Raw genomic sequence first — 27,210 nt, 5'->3', positions numbered from 1 at the left:
CTAGACTTGAAAACAAATGGGATATACAAATGATGCAAAATAGATTTAATAGAAGGGGAATCTTAAGCCCTGTAACACAGGGCTTCCCAACTCCCAGGCCATGGACCAGCACTGGGCTGCGGAATAATGTGAGTAATGCCAAAAGTACAAACAAGCAAAGCTCCATCTATGGGATGCAGATAGTATACAAAATCAAGCCCCCTCCAGTCCCTGTTACCCCATATAGTAATGGGGGCCATTACTATAACATTTCAGAGGTTATACTGTAGTCTGCATCAACCAAGTCCCCCCAGAGATTAGAACGGCCGCCACCCTCCTTGTCTTTCGCAAATTACTTAAGACCCACCTTTGTCGCCAGGCATGGGGGAGTTAAGTTATCCTTTCCCCCTAGGCTATTACAAGTTATGCATGGTATTTTTGTGTGTATGTTTGGTTTTTTATAATAAGGGTTTTTTAGTTGTTTTTATTAATTGGATTGTTCATGTTGTTTTACCACTGTTGTTAGCCGGCGGAGAGGGGCGGCATACAAATCCAATAAATAATAATAATAATAATAATAATAATAATAATAATAATAACAACAACAACAACAACAACAACAATAATAATAATAATAATAATAATAATAATAATCAACTGTCAATTTTGCTTTGTTTTCAATAGGAGGCCCATATAAATCACATTACAGGAACAAAGTAGCTGTAAGATTTTAGTAGTATTCTAATAAGTAATTAAATGTGCCAGAGCTTTGGTTTAATGTCTAGTATACTGTCAGAATGTTATCCTTCCTTGTAAATTACAAGTCTTGCATTTCATGAGGGTGCTGAATAATATGACAAATATTCTCAAAGGAACACAAGTTAGTGCCTACCTCAACTAACATTTTCTGCTTTGATTTTCCCACTTTCCCAGTTTCATCTCTCATTGCAAGTGTTAATGCAATACATGAAGAAAACATTCATTATCACATATCAATGTTTATTTTAGTGGCTTCAAGTCTTTCAAAAATGCCTGAGTAGGCTGAGTGTGTGTGAGCATTAAGAATTAACACCATTCATCCTGAACAACAATTTAGTTAATCCTGTATAATCCAGGATTATAGAGATGTGGATAAACTAATCCTTTCTGATTTCCCTTTTTAGTTTTGACTTCCTTTTCAAATGGAAATCAATTATTTCAGTAACAATGCAACAAATGCATAAGAAGAAACCAATGCATTGATTTCTCCCTTTTAGATCATGGCTCCGGTGTTTTCAGTATCAACAAAATAAATCCCAATCAGTAGCATTCAAAACACTTTCGATTCATCCTGTCTTGAATTTTGAGTTTGGCAAAATTGTTTTGGAAATGTTTCAAAGCTTGGAACAACTTGTCTCAAATAGAGAACATTTCCAAACTAGCACAAGGAATGATGAAACAACTGTTTGGAACTCAAAAAAAGGGTAACATTCTAGATGTTTTGCATACCCCTGGTGCTAGATGCAAGTAGTTCTCAAGTTCAACCCTTTGTTTTGCAACCGTTTAAAGTTACAATGATATTGAAAAAAGTGACTTACAACCAGGCCTTACATTTATGACTGTAACATAGTCAAATGGTCAAAATTCCAACTCCATTTGGACAAATTGAAGGTTTATTATATCAGCCTAAATCCTTCAACAACCAATCATATTTAACTGCATTCTTATAATTAAAACAGTACACTTTTCTATTTAAAGGATGCACCATCAATTTCAATCTCATGCAAGGCAAAATACAGTCTTAGAAAGGATTATTATTGAATTAGTCCCCTGTTGCTGTAAAGTCTTACATTTACTTGTGCATTACAGTTCAAAAGTCTAAAATGTATGTGCTATTATTTGAAATGTATCTATATATCTCAGTCTGCAATAATATACTTTGTATATTATCTACTCTTCAGAGTCAATCTTTTACTGTAATAAAGCATTATCAAAACAAAGTACTCATTTGGGAGACAGAGGCCAACAGAGTCTATTTGGAATTATTATCAGTCAAATATTCTGCACTGATTTGCAGGTCTGAGATCTTGACTGCAGGTGAGAAAAGTCAGAAGATAGGAAATTTCAAGGTGAAAGGGATGAAGCTTGAGCAGCTCAGGAATTAGCAAAACGGTAAAACACTTACACTGCAATTATATAAAAAAAGTATGTGAAATCCATATGTGAGTATGGTAGTTTAGGGTAAGAGAAGACTTCAAATTGGTAGTAATCTCAATTTCCAATCTAAGCCATGGTGGCGCAGTGGTTACAGTTCAGTATTGCAGACTACTTCTGCTGACTGCCAGCTGACAGCAATTTGGCAGTTTGAATCTCACCAGGCTCAAGGCTGACTTAGCCCTCCATCTTTTCTAGATGAGTAAAATTAGGACCCAAATTACTGGGGCCAATATGCTGACTGTGTAAACCGCTTAGAGAGGGCTGTAAAGCAGTGTAAAGTGGTATGTAAATGCTATTGCTATTGCTAGTTTGCACATTCTGGGTACCCAGTGACTGTACTGTTAGTGTCCTTGATTTCAGGTGCTGATGCTTTAATGCCAGATCTGTCTGCAATAAACTGGTGTTTATCTATGAACTCGTGTGAATGGGGCAGCAGATGTGGCATGTACGGTATTATGAAAATGTGGCTAGGACTCCATCTCAATGCCTAGGTACGGCACATGGTTTTATTCCTAAGGAATACCTTATTTGTGGCCAGGGAGTCTGTTCCCGAGGTATTGGGGATGCATCTTCATATATTTAATATTTGGATACATAGACAAGATTTGGGATCCTAATGTACCAATAATTTTGCTACTCAGCAGGGATTCACCTGGAGCTGGTCTCCAGGATGGTGGTACAGAACCCGCACATTTTGGTGTCGGGGGATTCCTATATTCTTAGGTTGACTCCAGAAAACCCCAAGACTTTAAAAATTTCATAGCTTTTAATTAGGCAATATCAAATCTGACACATATAAGAATTCATATATTAGAACTTGTGTTGTCTTACAAAAATTCTTATGTAGTGATTCTATCATCTGGTTGCTATATCAGATCATCTTAGTTACATCAATATTCATTTTGGACTAATTCACCTAGTGGCGCAGCAGGTCGAGTGCTGTACTGCAGGCCACTGAAGCGGACTCTAGATCTTTAGGTCAACGGTTCAAATCTCATCACCGGCTCAAGGTTGACTCAGCCTTCCATCCTTCCGAGGTGGGTAAAATGGGGACCCGGATTGTGGGGGCAATATGCTGGCTCTGTTAAAAAGTGCTATTGCTAACATGTTGTAAGCCGCCTTGAGTCTAAGGGGAAGAGCGGCATAAAAATCGAATGAATGAGTGAATGAATGAAGGAAGGAAGGAAGGAAGGAAGGAAGAAAGAAAGAAAGAAAGAAAGAAAGAAAGAAAGAAAGAATATTTGGACTCTGCGATTGGTGTGGAATGCAATAGTTCAGAACAGAACGGAACCACAGAGTTGGAAGGGACTTTGGAGGTCTTCTAGTCTAGTCTAACTTGGTCAAGCAAGAAATCCTATAGCATTTCAGACAAATGGCTGTCTAATCTCTTCTTTAGAATTTCTAATGTAGAAGCAGCCACAACTTCTGGAGGCAAGTCATTCCACTGATTAATTGTTCTTTCAAGAAATTTCTCCTTATAAATTGCTTCTCTTCTGTTATTGTTAAATAACAGAACAATGAAAGGAATATTGGAAATCTTCTAGTCCATCCCTCTGCTCAAGAAAGAGATCCTATACCATTTCCGAAAAATAGTTATCAAATCTCTTATTAAAAGTCTCCAGTGATGGAGCATTAACTTTTGAAGGCAATTCTACGCAATTATACAATTGTACAATTACATAGTTGTAAAAAGTAGAATCATTAAGAATTGAAGATTACTTCCTGTGGAACAGCTGCACTGGCTTCCAATTCTTTTTGGGTAGATTCAAAACACAAATGATGGCTTTTAAAACTTTGAATAGTTTGGCACAGGGATATTTGTACAATTATTTTTTTTCTGGAAAAATGTACCCATCTGTTGACATTTGAAGATGTTCTTGTGTAACCTTCAACCTCCCCCAAGCCATTTTATTGAGTCTTGAGATATTTATTTTAAACTTTTTTTTCCCAGAAAACAATTTCCAATTCTCAATAGCAATCATTGAAATTGGATAAAGACTTCTGTGTGGAATGTTTACTTGCTATTTAAATTAACAGCTGTTTCTCAATGTTAAGATATTTTCTTACTGTATTGTTGTGACAAGGGTTTCTTTCCCTTCTGCTAACACTTTGTAATTTTTCCTTCTAGAACAATAAATGTTATATTTTAATAAATATTTATTATGAATTCTCTCAAAGTTGATAATAGGCAGGTGGGATATAATTATTTGACATAAAACAACACTTTAAATTTAACTCTTAACTCATTCTTATCTCAGTTTTTTTCCATTGCTAATAACTCTTTCAGTAATACACTGCAATTAAAGGCATTTTAAATAGACCCATAGATATGCAAAATAGGGAAGGTGTAAGAAGTGAAATTAACAGACTTCCAGAATTAGGTTTCTTAGACATTTGACAACTATAATTTTATATACAAATATAGCTTATACAATTATTACTCTTGCACATGCATATTTATGACAAACTGCTTAAGAATGGGAGGCACTATAGGATTCCATTCCCCAGATTAAAATTCAATTACTTTAAACTGCCCTAACACTGTTGTAAATTTCTTTGGCTCTCACTGCACTTATTCTGATATATTCTTACTGACTAATGGTTACTTGGCTCTAACAGGAAAATGAATTGATGCACAAACTGCTGACCATTATGGATCCAAAGAATATGTCTGAAGGTTAACAAGGAAATGCAGCTCTAACCTTAATTTTGGGCACTTTTCATAATTTAAATAAATTGGTTGTATTTAGCAAGTTTAGGCTATAATAAGTAGCTGGACATTTTTGATGAATAATATTCATTCATATATCTTATTATAAGAAGGTAAATCTCAATGAGTTTTGCATTGATTATACATTTATGGAAGTAGGTTTAGTAGAATTAATTGAAGTACCCTTTATCACTAGAGTAAAACTTGAATATCCAGTACTCCCATGGCAGCTCAATACAACACAGAGAGAAATTAGTGCCTATATTTAATTACTAATATAATTATAATTATGTTACATACCTATAATCATCAATGCATTGTTTTAGTTGAAGTAAGATATGGGAGGCACTCTTGCAACACAACCAAAACTTTTAAAGATAAGAAGACAGGTTCAAAATGAAACATTTTCTCTGATGCACATAAGCAAATTAAATCTCCTTGTTTCAATATCCATCAGCTTATCGAAGATACAAAACTGTCTGTCTGTCCTGTCTTTTCTGTCTGTCTGTCCTATCCCCTTCTCTCTTATTCTATCTATCTATCTATCTATCTATCTATCTATCTATCTATCTATCTATCCATCCATCCATCCATCCATCCATCCATCCATCCATCCATCCATCCATCCATCCATCCATCTATCTATCTATCTGTCTTCTCTATAATTTCTTTCTATGGGGTATGATATTTGATCATAACTTTCATCAATTTCTTTTCAAAATAAGGCATTCAAACAGAATTTGCCTTGGGATTTATTATTTTTTAAAATTCCAATTAGTGAAATTTCCAAAGGAAATTGTAAAACTACATATGGACTTATAACTTATAATTTATAAGTTCTATAAATTCTTTATTCTTTTAATTATATTTGTTAGTCTATTCTGCATGTGCCTGGTCTCTGTTTAGATCCTAAACTATTTATTTTAAGTATTTTGGTAATTACTGTATTATTTTAATCTGAGTTGTTTTCTTTTGTTTTATTATTTTTTCAGCATTCCCAAATCAACAAATGCTACATTCAATTAGATCATGCAGACACTGGCTATAGTATTTGAAATAAATATTTGTAAATGCCAGCCATTGTATAAGTTAATGAATCCAACCATAAGGATATCAGAGATATTCGTCCCTACAAGAGATATTAGACTCTAAAACTTTCAGTCAGTCTGGGAAGCCCTTCCCCAAACTTCTAACTTTCCTTTCCAGTAAATTCCACATGGTTGAGCTGGGGGTATATTTAAGACTTGCTGAACTAAGTCAATATTTTTTCAGCTTCAATTTCTTCACTGATTATAGATCTGATTAGATTTTATAATTAGTTGGAACTCATTACCGGACTCCATATTATCAACCCCTAACCCCCAACATTTTACCCTTAGACTGTCCACAGTTGACCTCTCCAGATTCCTAAGAGATCAGTAAGGGGCGTGCATACGTGCACTAGATTGCCTTCCGACCCCTATCCTATTGTCTCTCCTATATCCCATATACAGTGGAACCCCGACATAAGAGCTGCTCTACTTAAGAGCAACTCGAGATAAGAGCTGGGAGGGGAGAGATATTTTTGTTCTACTTACAAGCCCAAATTCGAGATACAAGCGCCAAGGAGCTGTCTCCTGAAGCCAAACGCTAACTTCCGCGTTCGGCTTCAGGAGACAGCTACGAAGCGGCGCGCGTGTTTTAAAAGGTTGCAGCCGGCCTGGGGGGCTCGGGGGGGTGCTTGCAGCTTTCTTTCTTGCTCTTTTTCTTTCTCTCTTTTACCTTCCCTTCTATTTCTTCTTTTCTTTCTCCTTCCCACCTTCTTCCCTCCCTCCCTCCCTTCCTTCACTCATTCCTCTCTTACTCTCCCCTTTCATAAGTTTCCTTGCTTCCTTCCTCTGTTCCTGTCCCTTCCCCCTTTCTTTCTTTCTTTCTTTCTTTCTTGCTCTTTTTCTTTCTCTCTTTTACCTTCCCTTCCTCTATTTCTTCTTTTCTTTCTCCTTCCCACCTTCTTCCCTCCCTCCCTTCACTCATTCCTCTCTTACTCTCCCCTTTCATAAGTTTCCTTGCTTCCTTCCTCTGTTCCTGTCCCTTCCCCCTTTCTTTCTTTCTTTCTTTCTTTCTTTCTTGCTCTTTTTCTTTCTCTCTTTTACCTTCCATTCCTCTATTTCTTCTTTTCTTTCTCCTTCCCACCTTCTTCCCTCCCTCCCTCCCTTCACTCATTCCTCTCTTACTCTCCCCTTTCATAAGTTTCCTTGCTTCCTTCCTCTGTTCCTGTCCCTTCCCCCTTTCTTTCTTTCTTTCTTTCTTTCTTTCTTTCTTGCTCTTTTTCTTTCTCTCTTTTACCTTCCATTCCTCTATTTCTTCTTTTCTTTCTCCTTCCCACCTTCTTCCCTCCCTCCCTCCCTTCACTCATTCCTCTCTTACTCCCCCTTTCATAAGTTTCCTTGCTTCCTTCCTCTGTTCCTGTCCCTTCCCCCTTTCTTTCTTTCTTTCTTTCTTTCTTTCTTTCTTTCTTTCTTGCTTGCTTGCTTGCTTGCTTGCTTGCTTGCTCTTTTTCTTTCTCTCTTTTACCTTCCCTTCCTCTATTTCTTCTTTTCTTTCTCCTTCCCACCTTCTTCCCTCCCTCCCTCCCTTCACTCATTCCTCTCTTACTCTCCCCTTTCATAAGTTTCCTTGCTTCCTTCCTCTGTTCCTGTCCCTTCCCTCTTTCCTTCCTTCCCACCCTCCGTCTATTCATTCACCCATTCCTCTCTTGATCGCTTAAAGCCGGTCCCTGGTGCAAAAAGGGTTGGGGACCTCTGTCCTACAGGATTGGGTGGCAGAGAAGTTGAACATATGTAAATTTAAAAGTTTAAGAAAGTTTACAAGTTAAGTGAAAGAAACTTCATTATTCATTTATATGTACATGTACATTTCTTCATTAAAAACATGTCTTTCTGCATAATTTAGACTAACTTTGTGAGTTTTTTGAGGGCTGGAACCAATTAAAATTATTTACATTAATTCCTATGGGGAAAAGTCGTTCGAGATAAGAGCTGCTCGACTTAAGAGCCCAGGTCCGGAACGAATTAAACTCGTATCTCGAGGTACCACTGTATCTTCTCTTCTATCCCTATATCTTTCTTCTATTTTGTCATTGATTATCTTATCCTATACTCTCTCTTCTATTCTTTCTCTAATTCTATTTCCTCGAAGGTGTCCTCTATTACCCTCATTGTGTATTATTGTGTATTGGACAAAATAAATAAATTAAATAAAATAAAATAAAAAATTCTTCCCTCTATTCATACAATATTTCTTAGGTAATGGGTTGCCACACTATTCCAAAGCACAGTAGAGCTATTCTATGCTGGACAGCTCAGTTTTGTTTAATCAGCCCCAAATTCATTCATTCATTCATTCATTCATTCATTCATTCATTCATTCATTCATTCGTCCAATACACAAATACATAGGAAGAAAAATAGACATGTGGTAATATATATAAGGGTAAAAGTGAACTTAGAGGAGAGGATATATGAAAGGAAGAGAATATATATGATAGGTGACAGAAAGGAAAGACAATTGGACAGGGGACGAAAGGCACACCAGTGTACTTATGTATGCCCCTTTGTTCCAAATGTTTTCAGGATGATCAAGAATCAAGTTGTGTGTTTGTGTCTGTTTTTGTGTGGAGAGGGAGGTTGTTGGTTCGTTTTATGGCATATGTTAGATAGTGACTCATAATAGTGGACAAAAGCATTCCTTGGGGTGACTCTCCCATTGCAGCCATTATTGTATAAGCAACATTGTACTGTAAACTACTACAACATCAGTGTCTGCTAAAAGTCTGAGTAGGTAATTTGTAGTGATCATTTTGCAGATCTGACCTTTCAGGCAGTTCTAGAAATGTTTTTCACGGTTTTCCAGAACTTCCTTTGACTTCAACAGTTCCATCTAACTTCAATTTCTTAATACGTTTTCACACAGCTGAAATTGCCAGCTGGATACATTTAGAGATTATATATAGACTTCTTCTGCTTTGTAAGAGTGAATTCTTTCCATTTTGAAATGCTCAGACAGCGGTTTAGAGAAGCTACATAGGAAATCAAGAAAATTCACAGATTTTAAATAACTGTTGCCTGCCTCCAACAATTCTTTGAATGTTCCAGCCCATTGTGCAGAAAACAGATTGCAGCAACATTCAATATTTGTTCCTAAAACACTGGAACTAAAGACCCCCTGAGACTATAAAGTAGTCTATTTAATTCTTGTTGTCTACCCTTTTATATGAAAAAGTGTAAGCAACACAGCACAATTTAGCCAAATTAAACTCATAATCCTGTAAAACAAGGAAAAATCTTTTCTTTGTCAAGCTTCTCTTATAAGTACATTCTTAGACGAAGTATAGAAAAATGTAATCAAGAAAGAAATGTAGAATTCTGAAAGCTGACATGATTATAGGAAAAATAAGGATAGCTTCATAGTTATCTTCAAAGGAAATATACATATCCTTTTATTTTCTCTCTCTCTCTGTGTGTGTGTGTGTGTGTGTGTGTGTGTGTGTCAGTGTTGGGTTCCTATCAGTACAGTCTACTCTGCCATTCCAGTAGTGGCCCACCGATTGCATAATTTGCACCCGACGGCTCCAGTAACATCTTTACTGGGCTATCGCATACACCGTCTTCTTTTTGGAATTTTTTACCTTCTGTTTTCTTCCTGTGCATATGTAAAAGCAAAATATCATGGGGAGATGCTTGCACAAGAGATATTTTGCCAAAATCGCGCAAAAGAGAGCATCCCCTCATTTTTGCGCAGGAAGCAAAAAGAAGGCAAAAAATTCAGAAAAAAAGTGTTAGAACTACTGATTCAGATACTTATGGATGAATAACTTTCTTTTCAGCCTTTGAGCTTAATGGAGCCAAGCACCGTATAAAATACAACACAGAAAAATAGCAGATATTTTCTAAACAGAAAAGTGCCTTACCTTTGAAGAAACAGTCTTTGTTGTGAATAATGTAAATTTTCTTCTTTTGCAAGCATGAAGCCCGATGCAGTTCACAATGATTTTCATAGAATTTGCCATCTGATCCACACACTGGCATGTAACTGGGCTTGCAATCATCTATGCATCTACACTCAGGTTGATTAGTCTCCTTGTTCACAACACACTGACTTCCCCGTACACAATACTTTTTTTCACATGACGCATGGAGCCCATCTTGCCCATAAAGCACTGAAAAAGAAGGAGAAAATTCCCAGCATGAATAATTGAGCAGAATCACTGGAGGAAACTTTTCTTTTATGGTAACTGAGCATTACAGTATATCCAACAGGCATCAATGAGTTTATGTCAAGGAAGATATATCGAATGAAGACATGTTCCACAGTGTGGCATCCATGGAAATATGCAAGATTACATCTATTAATTTCATCTCAATGTGTGTGTGTGTGTGTTTGTATATAGATACATATACAGTGGTACCTCTACTTATGAATGCCTCTACTAACGAACTTTTCAAGATACGAACCCGGTGTTTATGATTTTTTTGCCTTTACTTCCGAACCATTTTCACCTTACAAACCCGAGCAGGTGTGTGCGCTCTCTTACTGCTGCAGGGATTGCTCTTCCTTGTGATTGCCACACCGCAGGGATTCCCCGCCTCTGGACTGCAAACGCCGACTATTGCCGGCCGAAGCGCCTGGGATTTTCCATTTGCTTGTGGCAGCAGTCCGGAGGCGACGAATCCCGGCTGTAGCAAGGACCAGCACTTCAGCCGCAGACAAGGCTCCTTGGTTCTCACTCCGTGCCTGGCACCCACTTCTTCTGGGAGAGTCCCTTCAAGGCGCCCAAAGCAGCAGGCTTTAATTCCTCCTACCTTCCATCCCCATGGACGCCTCTCTGCCATCCGCCGAGAAAGAAGAAGAGAGCAGAAAAGTTGTGAGGGATGGCAGAAGGACCCGCATGAGGAACTAGAAGGACGCCAGGCAGAGGTAGAGGAGGGCGCAAGGCAGAGTTTATCCCCAGGCCATGAAGTGAGCGTCAGAGTTGCCATGGTCTTTTGGGGAGCGCTCCGTCACAGAGGTCTCCAACTTTTGGCTACTGAAGGCTTTGGCGCACAAAAGCCAAGGATGGGTGCCCCCTTCTGGGGAGAGGGACTTGGACCAAATGACCCTCCATTAGAGTTTTTGCTAGTCCATGGTGAGAAATCGGCAGGAAAATGTATGTATGTATGTATGTATGTATGTATGTATGTATGTATGTATTCCAATACACAATACATATAGAAGAGAATAGACATGTAGTAATATATATAAAGAAAATATATAAAAATAGAGGAGAAGATATATGAAAAGAAGAAAATATATATGACATATGAGCTAAAGGAAAGACAATTGGACAGGGGACAAAAGGCACACTAGTGCACTTACTGACCTCTTAGGAACCTGGAGAGGTCAATCGTGGATAGTCTTAGGGAGAAATGTTGGGGGTTAGAAGTTGACACTATTGAGTCCGGTAATGAGTTCCACCAATCAACAACTCGATTGTTAAAGGAAATGTGCCACAGCTTCCCAAGACCGCAGTCTGAAATCCCTTCCGCCTTGGTGGTTTTTTTGCCTGTCACCATCAGATTCCCATGGCGGCAAGCAAGACTCGATGTCCTGACTCTCGGGGAGCTCGTTAGCCCATCTTTCCAGTCCTTTCCAGTCCTGAAAGGAGGCAGCAACGTCCCTGCGGGTAAAGATGGAAGGAGAAAGTCCCTGGACAGGAGGGAGGGCTAGACAATGCCCATGGGTGGATTGCCAAGGTGGCTTGTGTTCCAGCGTGAAATGGTTCCTTCGGATTTGTTTTCACCGCCGCTGGGATCGCTGCTTCTTCTTAGCAACTGTTTTAGTTAAAAATGCCACCCTTCATTTATTCCTCCTTTCCTCTCTATCTCTGTCTCTCTGAGCATCTGGGCTTTTTGAGTGAGGGAGGCTGTGTTTATTTTCTTTTTCGGAGTTTGGGAAGGAAAGCTTAATTATCCCTTGAACAGCTGTCCACTCTTATCTCCTTTGATGCCTGCGCAACTGGTCCCTACGTGCCATAAACCTGCACACATGGGGATCCAAAATTGGGTCCTCCAAAATAGCATCCCCTTCAGAATCGGATGGCTCCCTTACTGTAGAACTGACTGGTGGACTGGCTGCACCCATCTCCCTGTCTGTCTCCTCTCCCCCACTGTCTGTGTCTGCTTGTGAGCCAGCCTCAACTGTCCGATTCAACCGGCAACCAAACAGGTCTCTGATAAACCGAGGATTCCCATAAATCTACATCAAAATCCCCAGCTGCAGGGGCTGGCGCAAAGCCAACCACAACAGTATAAAATACCTTTAATTGGAGAACTGAACAATGAAATCATAGAAGAGGCTTTTTGAAAAGATTCCATATCACCAGATTTTAGATAATAATATAGTATTTTAAGTATCTTATGCAACCTACTACATTAATCTGTTATTTCATGTTATTCTTATTAATAACGACAGGCAATTAGCCTGGTATTTTTGTATGCCTCTTCTAACATAAGTTACTACTATTTTTTTTTCACTGTCATCAATAACTAATTACCGAAACACAAACCCATAAGACTGTAAATAAGATATTTAAAGTCGCAATGCTAACATATACCGTAAAGATTACCTTTTGTTCATTCAGTTTAGAAATGGGACTTTTTTTTTCAAAGATGAATCCATAATAGCACACTGCAAGTCTTTTTAAGGAGCAAACCAATTACAGCAGTTATTGCAGAAAATGCAGAAAATGCTAAGCAAATGCTATCTTGCTACAATACTTGCTATAATCAAGCCCTGATAAGACATTCAAATATCTATAATGGAAGGAACACGGAATGACTGCCTGACAAAATCAGAAGTCGATTTCAGCAATTTCTTATGTCAGGCTAAAAGATCTGGAAACAGGTTGTAATTGTTTAGCCGAATTTGGTTGCAATTCATTTTCAGCCATTCCAGATCAACGTGGAAAAGGCTAAATGGTAAAGTGGATATTCGGCTTCTAGAACTTTGACTGCCAGAATGTGTTTATAGCATTTATGGTATTTTTATAGCATATTGTGAGCAGTAGTTGTATAGAGTTCATAAATAATGCTCATGGAGATGGAATAAATTGGGGTGAAACACTCCCCAAATCAATATTTCAAAATAAGAATCTAACAAACCTCTTGGGTTGTTCTTGAACAGACTTATTTTTAAATACACAACTGAATTGACTGACATTGTCAGTCTGCAATCAGTAGCATAATTTCTGACAATTAGAAGATTATTGTGTACTGCTAATTGTAATAAGCGTTAGTTAGAGCATCACAAAGGATGATGCAAAAAAAATGTTTGATTTTCAGTATATTGTTGGTTTAACTCTCGAGGCTTCTCATTGCCATTGTTTCAAAAAGTTTCATTAAAGAAGACAGAGATTCTAATGTAACTGAAGTCTGTATTATCCACATATACATATTATTTTGAAGTCAAAAATAAAGTGTGTGTGTGTGTCTATATACAACATATTGTTTGGAGTATAAGATGCAATGGAGTATAAGACTCATCTAAATTTTAGAGGTGAAACACAAGGAAAAAGTATTCTAAATCAAATAGTATAGTAATATATTATTTAATGAAATACCAGTGTAGCAGAATTCTTTTTGCAACCATGTACACACTTTTTACAACCATGTACACACTTTTTACAAACTTCAAACCTGACAGCTTTAAGATGTGTGGATTTTAACTATCACAATTCCTACTACAGTTATGCTAGAAGGGGTAATTAGAAGGCAAAAACAGCCCAATTTTTGTGAAAAATGGCCATTTTTTGCCTGTATCTTTGCAAAAATTGGGTAGGCAAAGGGTCTTGGAAACCTGCAGGCAACTCCTTGGTGCTAAGGGATAGCAAAAATGCCTCAATTTTTGTGAAAATGGGCTACTTTTCACCTCGTTTTTTTCACAAAAATGGAGGCATTTTTGCCTTCCCAGTCCCCAGTCTCTGCAGGCTTCCCAGACCCTTTACTCACCACATTTTTGTGAAAAACAGACAAACCATTTTTCTCAAAAACAGGGGCATTTTTGTCATCCCCCAAGAGCTCACTGCAGGCGGGGGTAGGGGTGGGACAGCAAAATGGCTGCATTTGGTATATAAGACGCACCGACATTTCCACCTTCTTTTTTTTTGGGGGGGGGGTGAGTTTTAAACTCCGAAAAATACAGTGTGTGTGTGTGTGTGTGTGTGTGTAACATATTTTTACACACACACACACACACACATATATATATGACATGTTTTTTTGCTGAATTTGTTTTGCTGAAATATATATGTATGTATTTATGTATGTATATGTACAGTACAGCAGTGTTTTTCAACCAGTGTGCCGGGGTACACTAGTGTGCCGCGAGACATGGTCAGGTGTGCCGCGAAGCTCAGAGAGAAAAAAAGCAAGAGAGAGAAAAAAAGAGAGAAAGAAAGCAAGAGAGAGAGAAAGCAAGAGAGAAAGAAAGCAAGAGAGAGAGAGAGAGAAAGAAAGCAAGAGAGAAAGAGCGCGAGAGAGCTAGAAATAGAACAAGAGAGAGAGAGAAAACAAGAGAAAGAAAGAGAGAGAGAGAGAGAGGGAGGAAAGGAGAGAGAGAGAAAGACATAGAGGGAGAGAGGGAGGGAGGGAGAAAGAGAGCAAAAAAGAGAGGAAGGAAGGAAGAGAAAGAAAGAGGGATGGAGAGAGAGAGAAAGAAAGAGGAAGGAAGGGCGAGAAAGAGGGAGGGAGAAAGAAATAGAGTGAAGGGGAGGAAGAGAGAGAGGATTTTTTTGTGCAAACTTTTTTTAGCCGCCCCCCCCCCCCCCTTGCTCAATGTGCCCCAGGGTTTCGTAAATGTAAAAAATGTGCCGCGGCTCAAAAAAGGTTGAAAATCACTGCAGTACAGTACAGTGATACATCATCATACAAACTTTTTGAGATACTTTTTAAGATTTTTTTTGCCTCTTCTTACAAACTATTTTCACCTTACAAACCCACCGCCGCCGCTGGGATGCCCCGCCTCCGGATTTCCATTGCCAGCGAAACACTCATCTTTGTGCTGCTGGGATTCCCCTGAGGCTCTCCTCCATGGGAAACCCCACCTCTGGACTTTCGTGTTTTTGTGATGCTGCAGGGAAATCACAGCAGGGGAATCACAGGAGCACAAAAACGGGCACTAAGCTGGCAACGGAAGTCCGGAGGTGGGATTTCCCAGTGACCTCAGTGAAATTGCAGCATCACAAAAAAACAGAGGTCTGGAGGTGGGTTTTCGAGGACTTCGGTGTTTTTGCGATGTTGCGATTTCACTGATTTCACTGAGGCTTCCTTCGCTGGGAAACTCCACCTCTGGACTTCCGTTGCCAGCAAAGCACTCATTTTTGCGATGTTGGGATTCCCTTGCTGGGATTCCCCTGCAGCATCACAAAAACACAGAAGTCTGGAGGTGGGGTTTCTCATGGAGGGGAGCTTCAGGGGACTCCCAGCAGTGCAAAAACGGGCGCAAAAGGGGTGAATTTTGGGCTTGCATGCATTAATCGCCTTTCCATTGATTCCTTGGGAAACATTGTTTCATGTTACAAACTTTTCACCTTAAGAACTTCATCCCGGAACCAATTAAGTTTGTAAGACAAGGTATCACTGTATATCTATATCTATATGTATGTTTATTTATTTATTTATTTATTTATTTATTCATTCATTCATTCATTTATTTTGTCCAATACACAATGAAGGTTATAGAGGATATACTCTTAGTAAAATATATCAAAGAAAGAATAGAAGGGAAGATATAGGAATAAAATATATCAATGAAAGAATAGAAGAAAAGATACAGGAACAGAAGAAAAGATATAGGAGATATAGGAGAGACAATAGGACAGGGGACGGAAGGCACGCTAATGCACTTATGCATGCCCCTTACTGACCTCTTAGGAATCTGGAGAAGTCAATGGATAGTCTAAGGGTAAAATGTTGGGGGTTAGAGGATGACACTATGGAGTCCGGTAATGAGTTCTACGCTTCGACAACTTGATTACTAAAGTCGTATTTTTTACTTTGGAGCAGTTTATGTTAGGTTTGAATCTGTTGTGTGCTCTTGTGTTGTTGTGATTGAAGCTGAAGTAGTAGTTGATAGGCAGGACGTTGCAGCATATGATCATACGGGCAATACGTAGATCATGTTTAAGGTGTCGTAGTTCTAAGCTTTCTAGACCCAGGATTGTAAGTCTGGTTTCATAGGGTATTCTGTTTTGAGTGGAGGACTGAAGGGCTCTTCTGGTGAAGTACCTTTGGACATTTTTGAGGGTGTTAATGTTTGTTTGTTTGTTTGTTTGTGTGTGTGTGTGTATGAAAGTATGTGTGTGTGTGTATATATGTATACACATACATATATATACACATATATATTTTGCATGTATATATGTATGTATATATATATATATATATATATATACACACACACACACACACACACACACACACTGCTCAAAAAATAAACAACTTAAACAACACAACTCCAAGTAAATCAAACTTCTGTGAAATCAAACTGTACACTTAGGCAACAACACTGATTGACAATCAATTTCACATGCTGTTGTGCACATTCAACTTCGTACACAACAAAATATTCAATGAGAATATTTTATTCATTCAGATCTAGGATGTGTTATTTGAGTGTTCCCTTTATTTTTTTTGAATAGTATACATACATACATACATACATACATACATACATACATACATACATACGTACGAATGTACATACATACATACATACATACATACATACATACATACATACATACATGTATCCATTCATTCCTGACAGAAATATAATTAAACCTTTATTTTCACCACTGTGGACTGAAAGGAAAAGTATCTGGTATTGGAGGCTTAACTGCTTCACTCAATAACTCATTAAAATTCCACAAGGCTTGGAAAAGCTGAGGAGTATTGACATTTTTCCTGAATCATAATAAACTAGAAGGTCAAAGTGTCCAAGTGGCATGAAAATTACAGTTAGTCCCTAAGTGGCATATCTGAATATCCTTTATTCGCTTTACTAATTGTTCAATGTGCCCCTGAAACAATATTCATGGAAATGCTAATAGTAACCTATATACAATCTGACTTGCCAAGGTCACTTCCAATTACAGGATATACAATGCTTAAACGCATTGTTCAGTACCGAATACAGAAGCCCTTCAGAAGAAAATGTGCACAGCATTAATCATCAAATTCATTATTACATTTTTTTTAAAAAAATGACAATTTGTTTTGAAGACTTCTTTTTTATATAAAGAATCAGCACGTGCATTCAAGCTGATTTCTAGATTAATATAGACTTTGGGAAGCTCTAAACTATCTTTCTGGAGATCAGAGGATGAGACAAGGCTGCTTGCCAAATCTCTCCATAAGCCTCCCCAAAATATGTGTGCACGAGAAATTGTATGATTCAAAATATTCATCAAAATATTTTGGTCATTGCTTAATGACAAGAAATGAATATTGAAAAAAGCAACATATTAGAGAGTTAGCCTTTAGGGTGTAATTTTTAAAAGAAGCTATAACTTAACAGCAAAGGTATAGCTACAATGTATAGTTAGTCCGCAACTTACAGCTACAATGAAGCCCAAAATTTCTGTTGCTAAGCAAGATAGTTATTAACTGAATTTCCTTCCATTTACTACCGCTGTTGAGTGAATCACTTCAATTGTTAAGTTAGTAACATGGTTTTTTAAGTGAATTCAGCTTTCTCATTGACTTTATTTATCAAAAGATTGCAAAAGGTGATAATATATGACCCCTGGACACTGCAACCATCATAAATACATGCCAATTGCCAAGCTTCCAAATTCTGATCATATGACCACAGGGTGCAACTGTTGTGCAAAAAAACAGTCCTAAGCAACTTTTTTCAGTGACACTCTTAACTTCTAACAGTCTTTAAACAAATGGTTGTGAATCAGGGACCACCTGTACTTTTATTTATTTGAATCCCATCTTTATTATTTTTGCAAATAACTCAAGGCAACTGTGAGAAAAAACACTTGATCATCTCAGCAGAAGACAACTTGAATAATAAACATCAGCTTTTTATTTTTTATTTTTTGCAAAAGAGTGCTGAAAGGAGAGATCTCTGAACACAGCAACATTCTGAACTGAATACACTGTATAAATAAATCTTCAGGTTTACGGGCAAATAACAATTTTACTCCTCCCATTTCATTGTTCATTCATATTATGTAACACTTTTGGCATCTCACTCAGGTGACTTCCAGCATGGAAATTCCCTAGAACTTCACATCACTTCTGACATCTGCATACAGTATTTTTTTTTCTAATGTCAGCATGTCCCTATCTCACACTCTCTGTTAGCCTTACAATCTGTTATTTTTGTTTTCTCTGGCAACAGAGAAGCAGATAGCTAACATGTGAAAATCATATCTTGAGTATACGTCATACAATATGTCTGCACTCTTGCTTTTAAATTTTACAAGGTTCCATTTCTCACAGCAACAAATCTATCCAACACATCTTCCCCCTACTAGTTACTCCACAAACATCTTGAGAGGTGAATTGGGCTGTGACAGCCTGACTGGCACAAAATCAAGAAGCTGATTTCATGGCTACAGAAGGGACTTAAACTCACAATGTCCTTATTTCTAGTCTGGAGCCTTAACTACTAGACCAAACTGGATAGTTAGAAAACAAATGTAGCATTTAATCCCAATACCATATTAATATGTGTCATCATGCTGAAAATTAATGACAGAATAAAATACAAAAAAAAGATGCCAGTCCATATTGTGCGACATCTAAACTATAATACAATCCTCCAGTAAACAAGGTAGGAACATCTCATCCTTTCAATTCTTTTCAGAGAGGCCTTGCTTGCCCAGAAACCTTGAAAATGCAGGTGAAACATTTGAACATTTTGCATAATTTCCATATTTGAAGATTTTGCATAAACTTACTGCATTTTTCTCATGTCAAAAAAAGTCAAACTCACCTACGACATTCAAAAACAACACCTGTAGGTGATTATAGTTAAGAAAGATAAGAAGCTGAAGTGTTGGAAGACTTCCATATCTTTTCTAATTCCCAGAACTAAGTGTTTGTCATGGGATTGTCCAGAAATAACTTTTTATTATTCCAGAGAAATCTGCATTGCTACCGTATTTTTGGGAGTATAAGACACACCTTTTTCCCCCAAAAAAGAGAGTGAAAATCTGTGTGTGTCTTATACTCTGAATGTAGCCTCATCCACATGCTCTGTGTGTTGCATTTTCGGGTGATCCTCAGTTCCACATGGAGCCTGATTCCCGAAGCGTCTTGGGAAAGTGCATTGAAAGCGGGGCTTCCTCTCAGAAAGAGAGAGGGAGCATATCAGTCCTCCTGGACTTGCCATTTCATAAACATGCTACTGAGCTTTCCAGCAAGCCCCTGCAGCTTGGTTGCCTCCGTCAGAGCCTGCGTTGAGAGCCTTTTAAATGGAGGAATTTTCAGGTGGCAGTTTCCCCTCTCCAATTGCAGATAGCATGCCTGAAACATGAGCATCTGGAGGAAAGATACCAGGTCGCAGATTCCCATCCATTTTGGGGGGGGGGACCAATGATTTTGGAAATTCATTATAATGTATTTATTTAGAAACCAGGAGACTGAGTTCTGGTTATCACTTACAGTGAGTGACTTTGGCCCAGTTAGTCTCTCTTAGCCCACCTACCACATTTTTGTTGTGTGGAAAATAGTCATGAACATCAGATATGTATGATGCCTTCAGCTGACCAAAAATAAAAGTGAAACAAAACCCTGATAAATGATAAAATGAGGATTTGGAGGCTTGAAATCATATATTGTTTTTTCTCTTTTCCAAGCTATCTTAGAATTTACTTCTCTTGGGTTTATTACAATTCTAACTATCTCTCAACCACTTCTATATTCATACTGACAAGGAGTGGGAAATGGAATGACTACTTATGGTGTTTCTCCAACAGCATAAAACAAACCATAAATTTATTGTAAATTCAATTCAATTCAATTTATTAGATTTGTATGCCGCCCCTCTCCGCAGACTCGGGGCGGCTCACAGCAATAACAAAGAACAATATACAGTAACCAATCTAATATGTAAAAATATCTAAAAAACCCTTATTTAAAAACAATACATACACACAAACATACCATACATAAATTATATAGACCTGGGGGAGGTGACTCAATTCCCCCATGCCTGACGGCAGAGGTGAGTTTTAAGGAGTTTACGAGAGGCAAGGAGGGTGGGAGCAATCTTAATCTCTGGGGGAGCTGGTTCCAGAGGATTGGGGCCACCACAGATAAGGCTTTTGCCCTGGGTCCCATCAGACGACATTGTTTAGTTGACGGGACCGGAGAAAGCCAACTCTGTGGGACCTAACTGGTCGCTGGGATTCGTGTGGCAGGAAGCGGTCCTGGAGATATTCTGGTCCGATGCCATGAAGGCCTTTATAAGTCATAACCAACACTTTGAATTGTGACCGGAAACTGATCAGCAACCAATGCAGACTGCGGAATGTTGGTGTAACATGGGCATACTTAGGGAAGCCCATGATTGCTCTTGCAGCTGCATTCTGCATGATCTGAAGTTTCCAAACACTCTTCAAAGGTAGCCCCATGTAGAGAGCATTACAATAGTAAATATGACCTACTGATGCCCATTTAGTAGTTAGTAGATTGTAAGATTTTAAGCAGGCAAATTCCCAGAGAGGGAGAGGGTAATGGGAAGAAATCACCTTTGTGTCTCTTTGGACCATCATTTTGGTCTTAGATATAAGTATGTCATGGGTTCTTCTAGTTTTTCTTCTTTCTTCTCAAATAAGACTAGGACTGAACAGTGCAATTCTGCTTCCGCACCTGTGGAGATAGCAAAATCTCGCATGGAGCCACAGGTGTGCCAATGTTTTGGTGAAGTTTTTTTGCTGCTGTGCATGCTGAAACACAGGTGTGCAAGTGGCTCCGTGTGCAATTTTGCAATCTCCACAGATGCACAAGCAAAATCATGCTGGCCCCGTTAGAACTCACAAACCACAGTGGCGAGTCCAATTTAGCGTTCCGGCTAGAGCCCACCCCAGTGTGTGTGTGTGTGTGTGTGTGTATGTGTGTATGTCTGTCTGTCTATAGATGATTTTGAGATGTTACTTGGACAATAAGAATTATTTTAGCTATGTCTCCCAACAGGGAGATCCTGTTACAATAAGCTTCAGAAGAGGATTTTCAAAAGCATTCTTAATTAAAGAAGTGGTGAGCAATAGCTCTCAACTAACTTTTGACCTCAGTCTTCTACTCTATTAGGTAAAGTGTCTCAGAAGCCTTGCTGTCCCAGGTGATGCCTGTTTATAGCAGAATGCATCCCTTTAAAGCCACAGTGCCTCCTGAAGTACACTTGAATACTTAAAAAGAGATGAGTAGGCTTATCAGCCAAAGCACAAAAATGATCTGTCTATCAGTTTACTTCTCAGCTTCTGAGACAATGAAAAAATCCAGGATGTAGTTCACTAATTAAACAAGCCTCTCATCAATTTTTCTCTCTTGTTATTAAAACCGAATGAATTTCCCACTCCTGCAAGGATTATAAAAAACAGTAATGGAAAAGGTAATCAAGTGGAACTAGTAGCTAACTGCTTGGAGGATTTATGAGCCCACCACAGTGTATGAAAAAGATATCATTTGTTTAATTTATTAGTCATAAGGAAAGCAATTTTCTAGGGTTAAAAATGGATCATCTTACAAAACAAGCCACTTTTTAACACTAATTAAATTTAGGAAGTATGGCCCAAGATAGGAGCTTCTCTGTCATATTATAGGAAGGAACTTTTGCCTCCCTCCTCAAGTACAATTCAATATTTGTTTTCAGATTAATGCTATTAAGTATATCTGGATCTCAGTAACAATGTCTCGACTAAACAATGTCGTCTGGCGGGTCCCAGGAGAAGAGCCTTCTCTGTGGCGGCCCCGACTCTCTGGAAACAGCTCCCTCCAGAGATTAGAACTGCCCCCACCCTCCTTGCCTTTCATAAACTCCTTAAAACCCACCTCTGCCGTCAGGCATGGGGAAATTGAGGCAAACCCCCCCCCCCCCCCGGGCATATACAATTTATGTATGGTATGATTGTGTGAATGTCTGTTTTAATAATGGGGTTTTTAAAAGTTTTTTAAATTTATTAGATTTGTTATGAATTGTTTCATTGTATGCTGTGAGCCGCCCCGAGTCTACGGAGAGGGGCGGCATACAAATCTAATAAATAAACAAACAAATAAATAAAATAAGTATGTTTTGCATAAATTCAGCCCAAATGAAGCCATAATTTGTTCTAATTGCTTTCTATAGGAACATCAAGAATATGTTGAATATATGATGATTCATTTCCCTAATAGCACAACTTCATATATCTCAGATGCCTACATTAGCAAAAGTCCATTTGTTAAATCTAGAAATACCAGATTTATTTGGTGAGATGGGCAGCATCTAAGTTAAATAAATAAATTTATATGTTCCAGTGAGGTTTTTTTTTTTAAAAAAACAACTTAACAATTAGTTAGAAGGCTGCTTTGCAGGCACTGCTTCAAAAATGTACTTCATTTGATTATCCAAGAGATAGATAACATTTACACATCTGTAAAATTGGCAAGTCTGGAGACTCTGGTCTAGACCACTGTGCATTACATAATTAATTGCACTAAAGGTTCTCATGCATGCATTACATATTAATTACTTGTAAAGAGTAATTACTAATAAAGTAAATTTAAATACCTTGCATGTCTCCATTGTATTCAGCATGTATAATTTACTTTGCTTATAGGGATAACAAACAGTGATTTTGACAAGGGAGCTTTCTTCTCCCGTTTCCTTTGCAATGCATATTTACAATTGTTCCTCAGGTAAAACGATGCTTTTGAGCACTATGGATTTAGTCATATGCAAATTTAACTTGCTTCTTTTCAAGGAGCAAACCAAAGAATGTCTTTTTTCTCACTGCCATAGGAAAAGAAAGACATAATTTCTGAGAAGTGCCTCAGGTCTAACATTAGAGGCAAATCATGCTAATACATCACAATTATGATACAAATGGAATCTTTAAAAAAATCCAGGATGACTCTTCTTTGCAACAATAATGTACCAATTTAGAAGGGAAATACTGTACATCCATTCCAAATGCAATTCTTGCTTTATACTATGCAAATTTACAGAGTATTAGCCAGCATTCCATATTCAATGATATTGCACTTCTATATAGCTCAACAGGATTTTAATTTAATACAGCCTAGCCTTTCAGGTGGTGAGGAAATCTGGAAGTCACATGCATTTTTCAGGCATATTTATCTACATCGGCTAAAAAAAAAATAGTAATATGTCCCTCCATAAGTGAGATTGGCACTCTCTAAATTTGATATATAAATTAAATAAAATTATACAGGAAAGTGATAATAGGAATCTCAGAAAGGAACAATAAAATGCATTTATTTAAGAAAGCAATGTCTACTTTCTTTCACTTTTCTTTCTCTTTTTTGTATGTTTTGTTTGTTTAGATTGTTTTTTATATGTAAAAACTTAATAAAGATTATTTTAAGTAAAAATAAAAAAAATATTTATTTGTTTGTTTGTTTGTTTGTTTGACTTGTATGCCACCCCTCTCCGTGGAATGTTGTCGGCTTTGTTTAAAATTTAAGAATAGTCTGGGAATTGAAATAGGGGAACAGATATTTAGAATTAAGGTACATTACATGACAAGCTTTATGAGATATTTATGAGATATTTAGAATTAAGGTACATTACATGACAAGCTTTATGAGGAATTAAGAGCGTGTATAATTTATAGGATTATGCTCTTAAATCTGAAGATGATATACACAAGTGCTTAGAGAGATATACGGACTGCCTAGATCAGTAATTTTCAAATTTTTTGAACTGATATATGCTCACTGTTGAAAATCGACAGTGGTGTGGGGACAGACAGCAACAGCGGGACAGAAATTTTTGGGAAACATGGAGTAGAAAAACTAAACACTAATGGCCTTCTGCTTCTGAGCAAATGTACTGAGCACAACCTGTGCATCACAAATACGATATTCAGACTTTCAAACAAGTACAAAGCAACACAGTTGCATTCCAGGTACAAACATTGGTACCTACTTGGTTATGTCATACTACACCAGTACAACCTTAGAGACGTCCCCATCACACAGTCCATGTGAATTGCTGAGTGCTGGTTTGATTACAGGCTGATCCAGTTGGTCATGAACCTGCATGTACCACAAATATCTAAGGATGCTCAGGCCACCATTCATCATTGGCACAATGAAAGACTGACGCCAACATTTTATTTCCAACATTTTCAAGATGTATTTAATGAAAAACATGTTGCCCAGTTTTCCACTTCTAGGAACCTGTTCTGAAAAGTGGATGCCATTTATGCTTACACCATGTAGCCTGCAAACAATTGTACTTGGACTGAAAACTCAGATGCCCCAGTTCAGCAATTCTCCAGGCCAAGAATAAGTGCTATATATAGAGTGGCGAAATGATCCTTTCTATCTTAAAGAACAACAAGTTTCTGCAGCCTAAAGTACAGGCAGAATTGCAAGCAATACAAGACAAATGACATCAGATAATGTTGAGAAGATGGAGCACTATGCAGTCATGCATGCTGTCTTAGGTGCCATAAAAACAAGTCAAGATCCTTCTAAATTAGGATGCTCTCCTTCTTGATATCACCTGATGGGGCAAATCTCATCAAAGGAAGGACTGAACACTTATAGACTAAACATTTTTCCAATCTACTCAATAGGCCATGCACAGCTGACCTTGATTCCCCAGCTGTAAGTCTTGGATATCCTAAACTTGCTTCCATCTACTGATGAGATCAAGAAAGCAATATTGCAGATAAGCTCAAAGCAACGGGGGAGGGTGGCATTCTTGCTGATATCTACAAAGCACTAGATTCAATGCCTAGGTTCAGGCATTCCAAAATATCTTAGAAGACATGCAGGTCACAGAGGAGATGCCTGGTGACTTCTGTAATGGTTCTCCTCACCATGTCTCTCTACGAAATAATGGAAACAAATCAGATTGTGGAAACTATAGGGATATTTCACTACTGTTCATGTAGAAAAGATTTTTGCCTGCATTCTTCTGAACAGACTCGTCATTGTCTCAGAAAGGAACCTCCCAGAGGAGCAGTGTGACTTTCAACCAGAGTAGAGTGCAGCAGACATGGTCTCTGCCATGGGACACATCAAGGAAAAGTACATAAAGCAGAACAAACCTCTGTACTCTATCTTCCTTGACCTGACAAGTGAGCTTAACTTTGTAAATAGAGAAGCTCTCTGGACCATCCCGTGACATTGTGAATGCCCCAGGAAATTTGTGAAGATGATTCATCTGCTATACCATGGAATGACAGGACAGGACCTTTACAATGGTGATACATCAAAGCTGCATTTGCCATTTCCAGTGGGGTGAAGTAGTCCTGTTCAATCTGTTCTTTGCTTACATCTTGTCATACGCTATTCAAGGTCTGAAGAAGGAACATACATCAGATACTGATTGGACTTCTCTTTGTTTGACCTTTGCTACTTGAATGCACAGGTAAAGTGCCTCCATATAGACATTCAAGAAACTTTCTTTCCTGATGACTGTGCATCCTGGCACACAAAGATTATGATCTACAGTTGATGCTTAACAAATTCTCAGATGCTGCTATGTCTTTGGCCTGACTATTAGACTGAACAAGACTGAAGTACTTTACCAACCCATGCATAACAATAACAATAACTTATTAGACTTGTATGCCGCCCCTCTCCGAGAATTCGGGGGTGGCTCAGAACAGTAAGAAAACAATGCAATACAAATCTAATGGTTAAAACTATAACTAAAACCCACTATCTTAAAAAACAATCAGTACTGTACAGTATGTGTGTCATAACCACACATAACTCTTAACGGTCAGAAAAGGGGATATATTAATTGCCCCATGCCTGGTGACATAGATAGGTCTTCAGGGTCTTCTGGAAGGCGAGTAGGGTGGGGGCAGTTCAAATCTCTGGGGGGGGAGTTGATTCCAGAGGGCCAGAGCTGCCATAGAGAAGGCTCTAAACCAGAGGTCCCCAACCGCCGGTCCGCGGACCGGGACCGGGCCGCTGGGGTTTTTCAGCCGGTCCGCGGCGCCGCTGACAGCTAGCTTTGGCTGCCGGGGGGGCGGGGAGGATTAAATCCTCCCCCCCTCCAGGAGCAGCAAAAGCCTAAGCGGCGGGGTGCATTTCGGCAATGCTTTCCCTCCGCGGTGGGGGGTGCAGGGCAGGCGCAGGCAGCCCCAGGAGACGCCGCCGCTATCCGGGCGCGGCGAAAGCGAGTCGGTCGAAAGGCTGCCCGGGTCGCGCCTGCGGTCGTCCTCGTGCTCCCATCGCACAACAAGTGCGGGCTTGTTGTGGCTGTCGCGCGCCGCTTTGCCTCCCTCTGCTGCGAGCCTTCGGGGCTCCGGGGCGGCGCGGCTGGCGGGAGGGCAGCTTCCAGCGGGACGTTGATGGGTCTTGGAAAGCTTTCTCGTGGCGGTGGCTCTGGCGCGGCTGCAGAGCGCTGGTGGGAGCGGGAACTCCGTCGGATCGCCCGAACTCCAAAGCCTCAGCGAGGTTTGGCTGCCGGGGGGGCGGGGAGGATTAAATCCTCCGCCCCTCCAGGAGCAGCAAAAGCCTAGGCGGCGGGGTGCGCCCTTTGCATTTCGGCATTGGCGCTCTCTCCTCCAGGAGCAGCAAAAGCCTCAGCGACTGATCGCGTCGTTTGCCTTTCTGCTCCATCGCTGAGGCTTTTGCTGCTCGTGGAGGGGAGAGCGCCAATGCCGAAATGCAAAGGGCGCACCCCGCCGCTTAGGCTTTTGCTGCTCGTGGAGGGGGGGTTGGCGGTGCCGATACCAAATGCTTTCCCTCCGCGGTGGGGGGTGCAGGGCAGGCGCAGGCAGCCCCAGGAGACAAAGAGTGAATGAGAGAAAGGAAAGAGAGAGAAAGGGAGGGAGAGAAAGGAGTGAGAGATAGAAAGGATAGAGAGTAAGAGGGAATGAGAGAAAGGAAAGAGAGAGAAAGGGAGAGAGAGAAGGAAAGAGTGAGAGATAGAAAGGATAGAAAGAGGGAATGAGAGAAAGGAAAGAGAGAGAAAGGGAGGGAGAGAAAGGAGTGAGAGATAGAAAGGATAGAGAGTAAGAGGGAATGAGAGAAAGGAAAGAGAGAGAAAGGGAGAGAGAGAAGGAAAGAGTGAGAGATAGAAAGGATAGAAAGAGGGAATGA

The 27,210-nt window shown here is 39.1% G+C and overlaps 1 protein-coding gene across 5 annotated transcripts in view; it reads right to left on the bottom strand.

The window, feature by feature from the left end:
- Positions 1 to 27,210, bottom strand: part of FSTL4 (follistatin like 4) — a 513,621-nt gene that overhangs the window by 317,820 nt on the left and 168,591 nt on the right. For all 5 annotated transcript variants that reach the window (XM_070739266.1, XM_070739267.1, XM_070739268.1 and 2 more), the window contains one exon: positions 9,834 to 10,082. In XM_070739266.1, coding sequence (XP_070595367.1) covers positions 9,834 to 10,082 — 249 coding nt within the window. The remainder of the gene's footprint in view (positions 1 to 9,833; positions 10,083 to 27,210) is intronic.

The sequence above is a fragment of the Erythrolamprus reginae genome, chromosome 2, assembly GCF_031021105.1.
Source record: "Erythrolamprus reginae isolate rEryReg1 chromosome 2, rEryReg1.hap1, whole genome shotgun sequence".
In the NCBI taxonomy this organism is placed as follows: Eukaryota; Metazoa; Chordata; class Lepidosauria; order Squamata; family Dipsadidae; genus Erythrolamprus; species Erythrolamprus reginae.
Note: the sequence above shows the minus strand (reverse complement) of the source record. Positions and strands in the feature narration are given on the sequence as shown.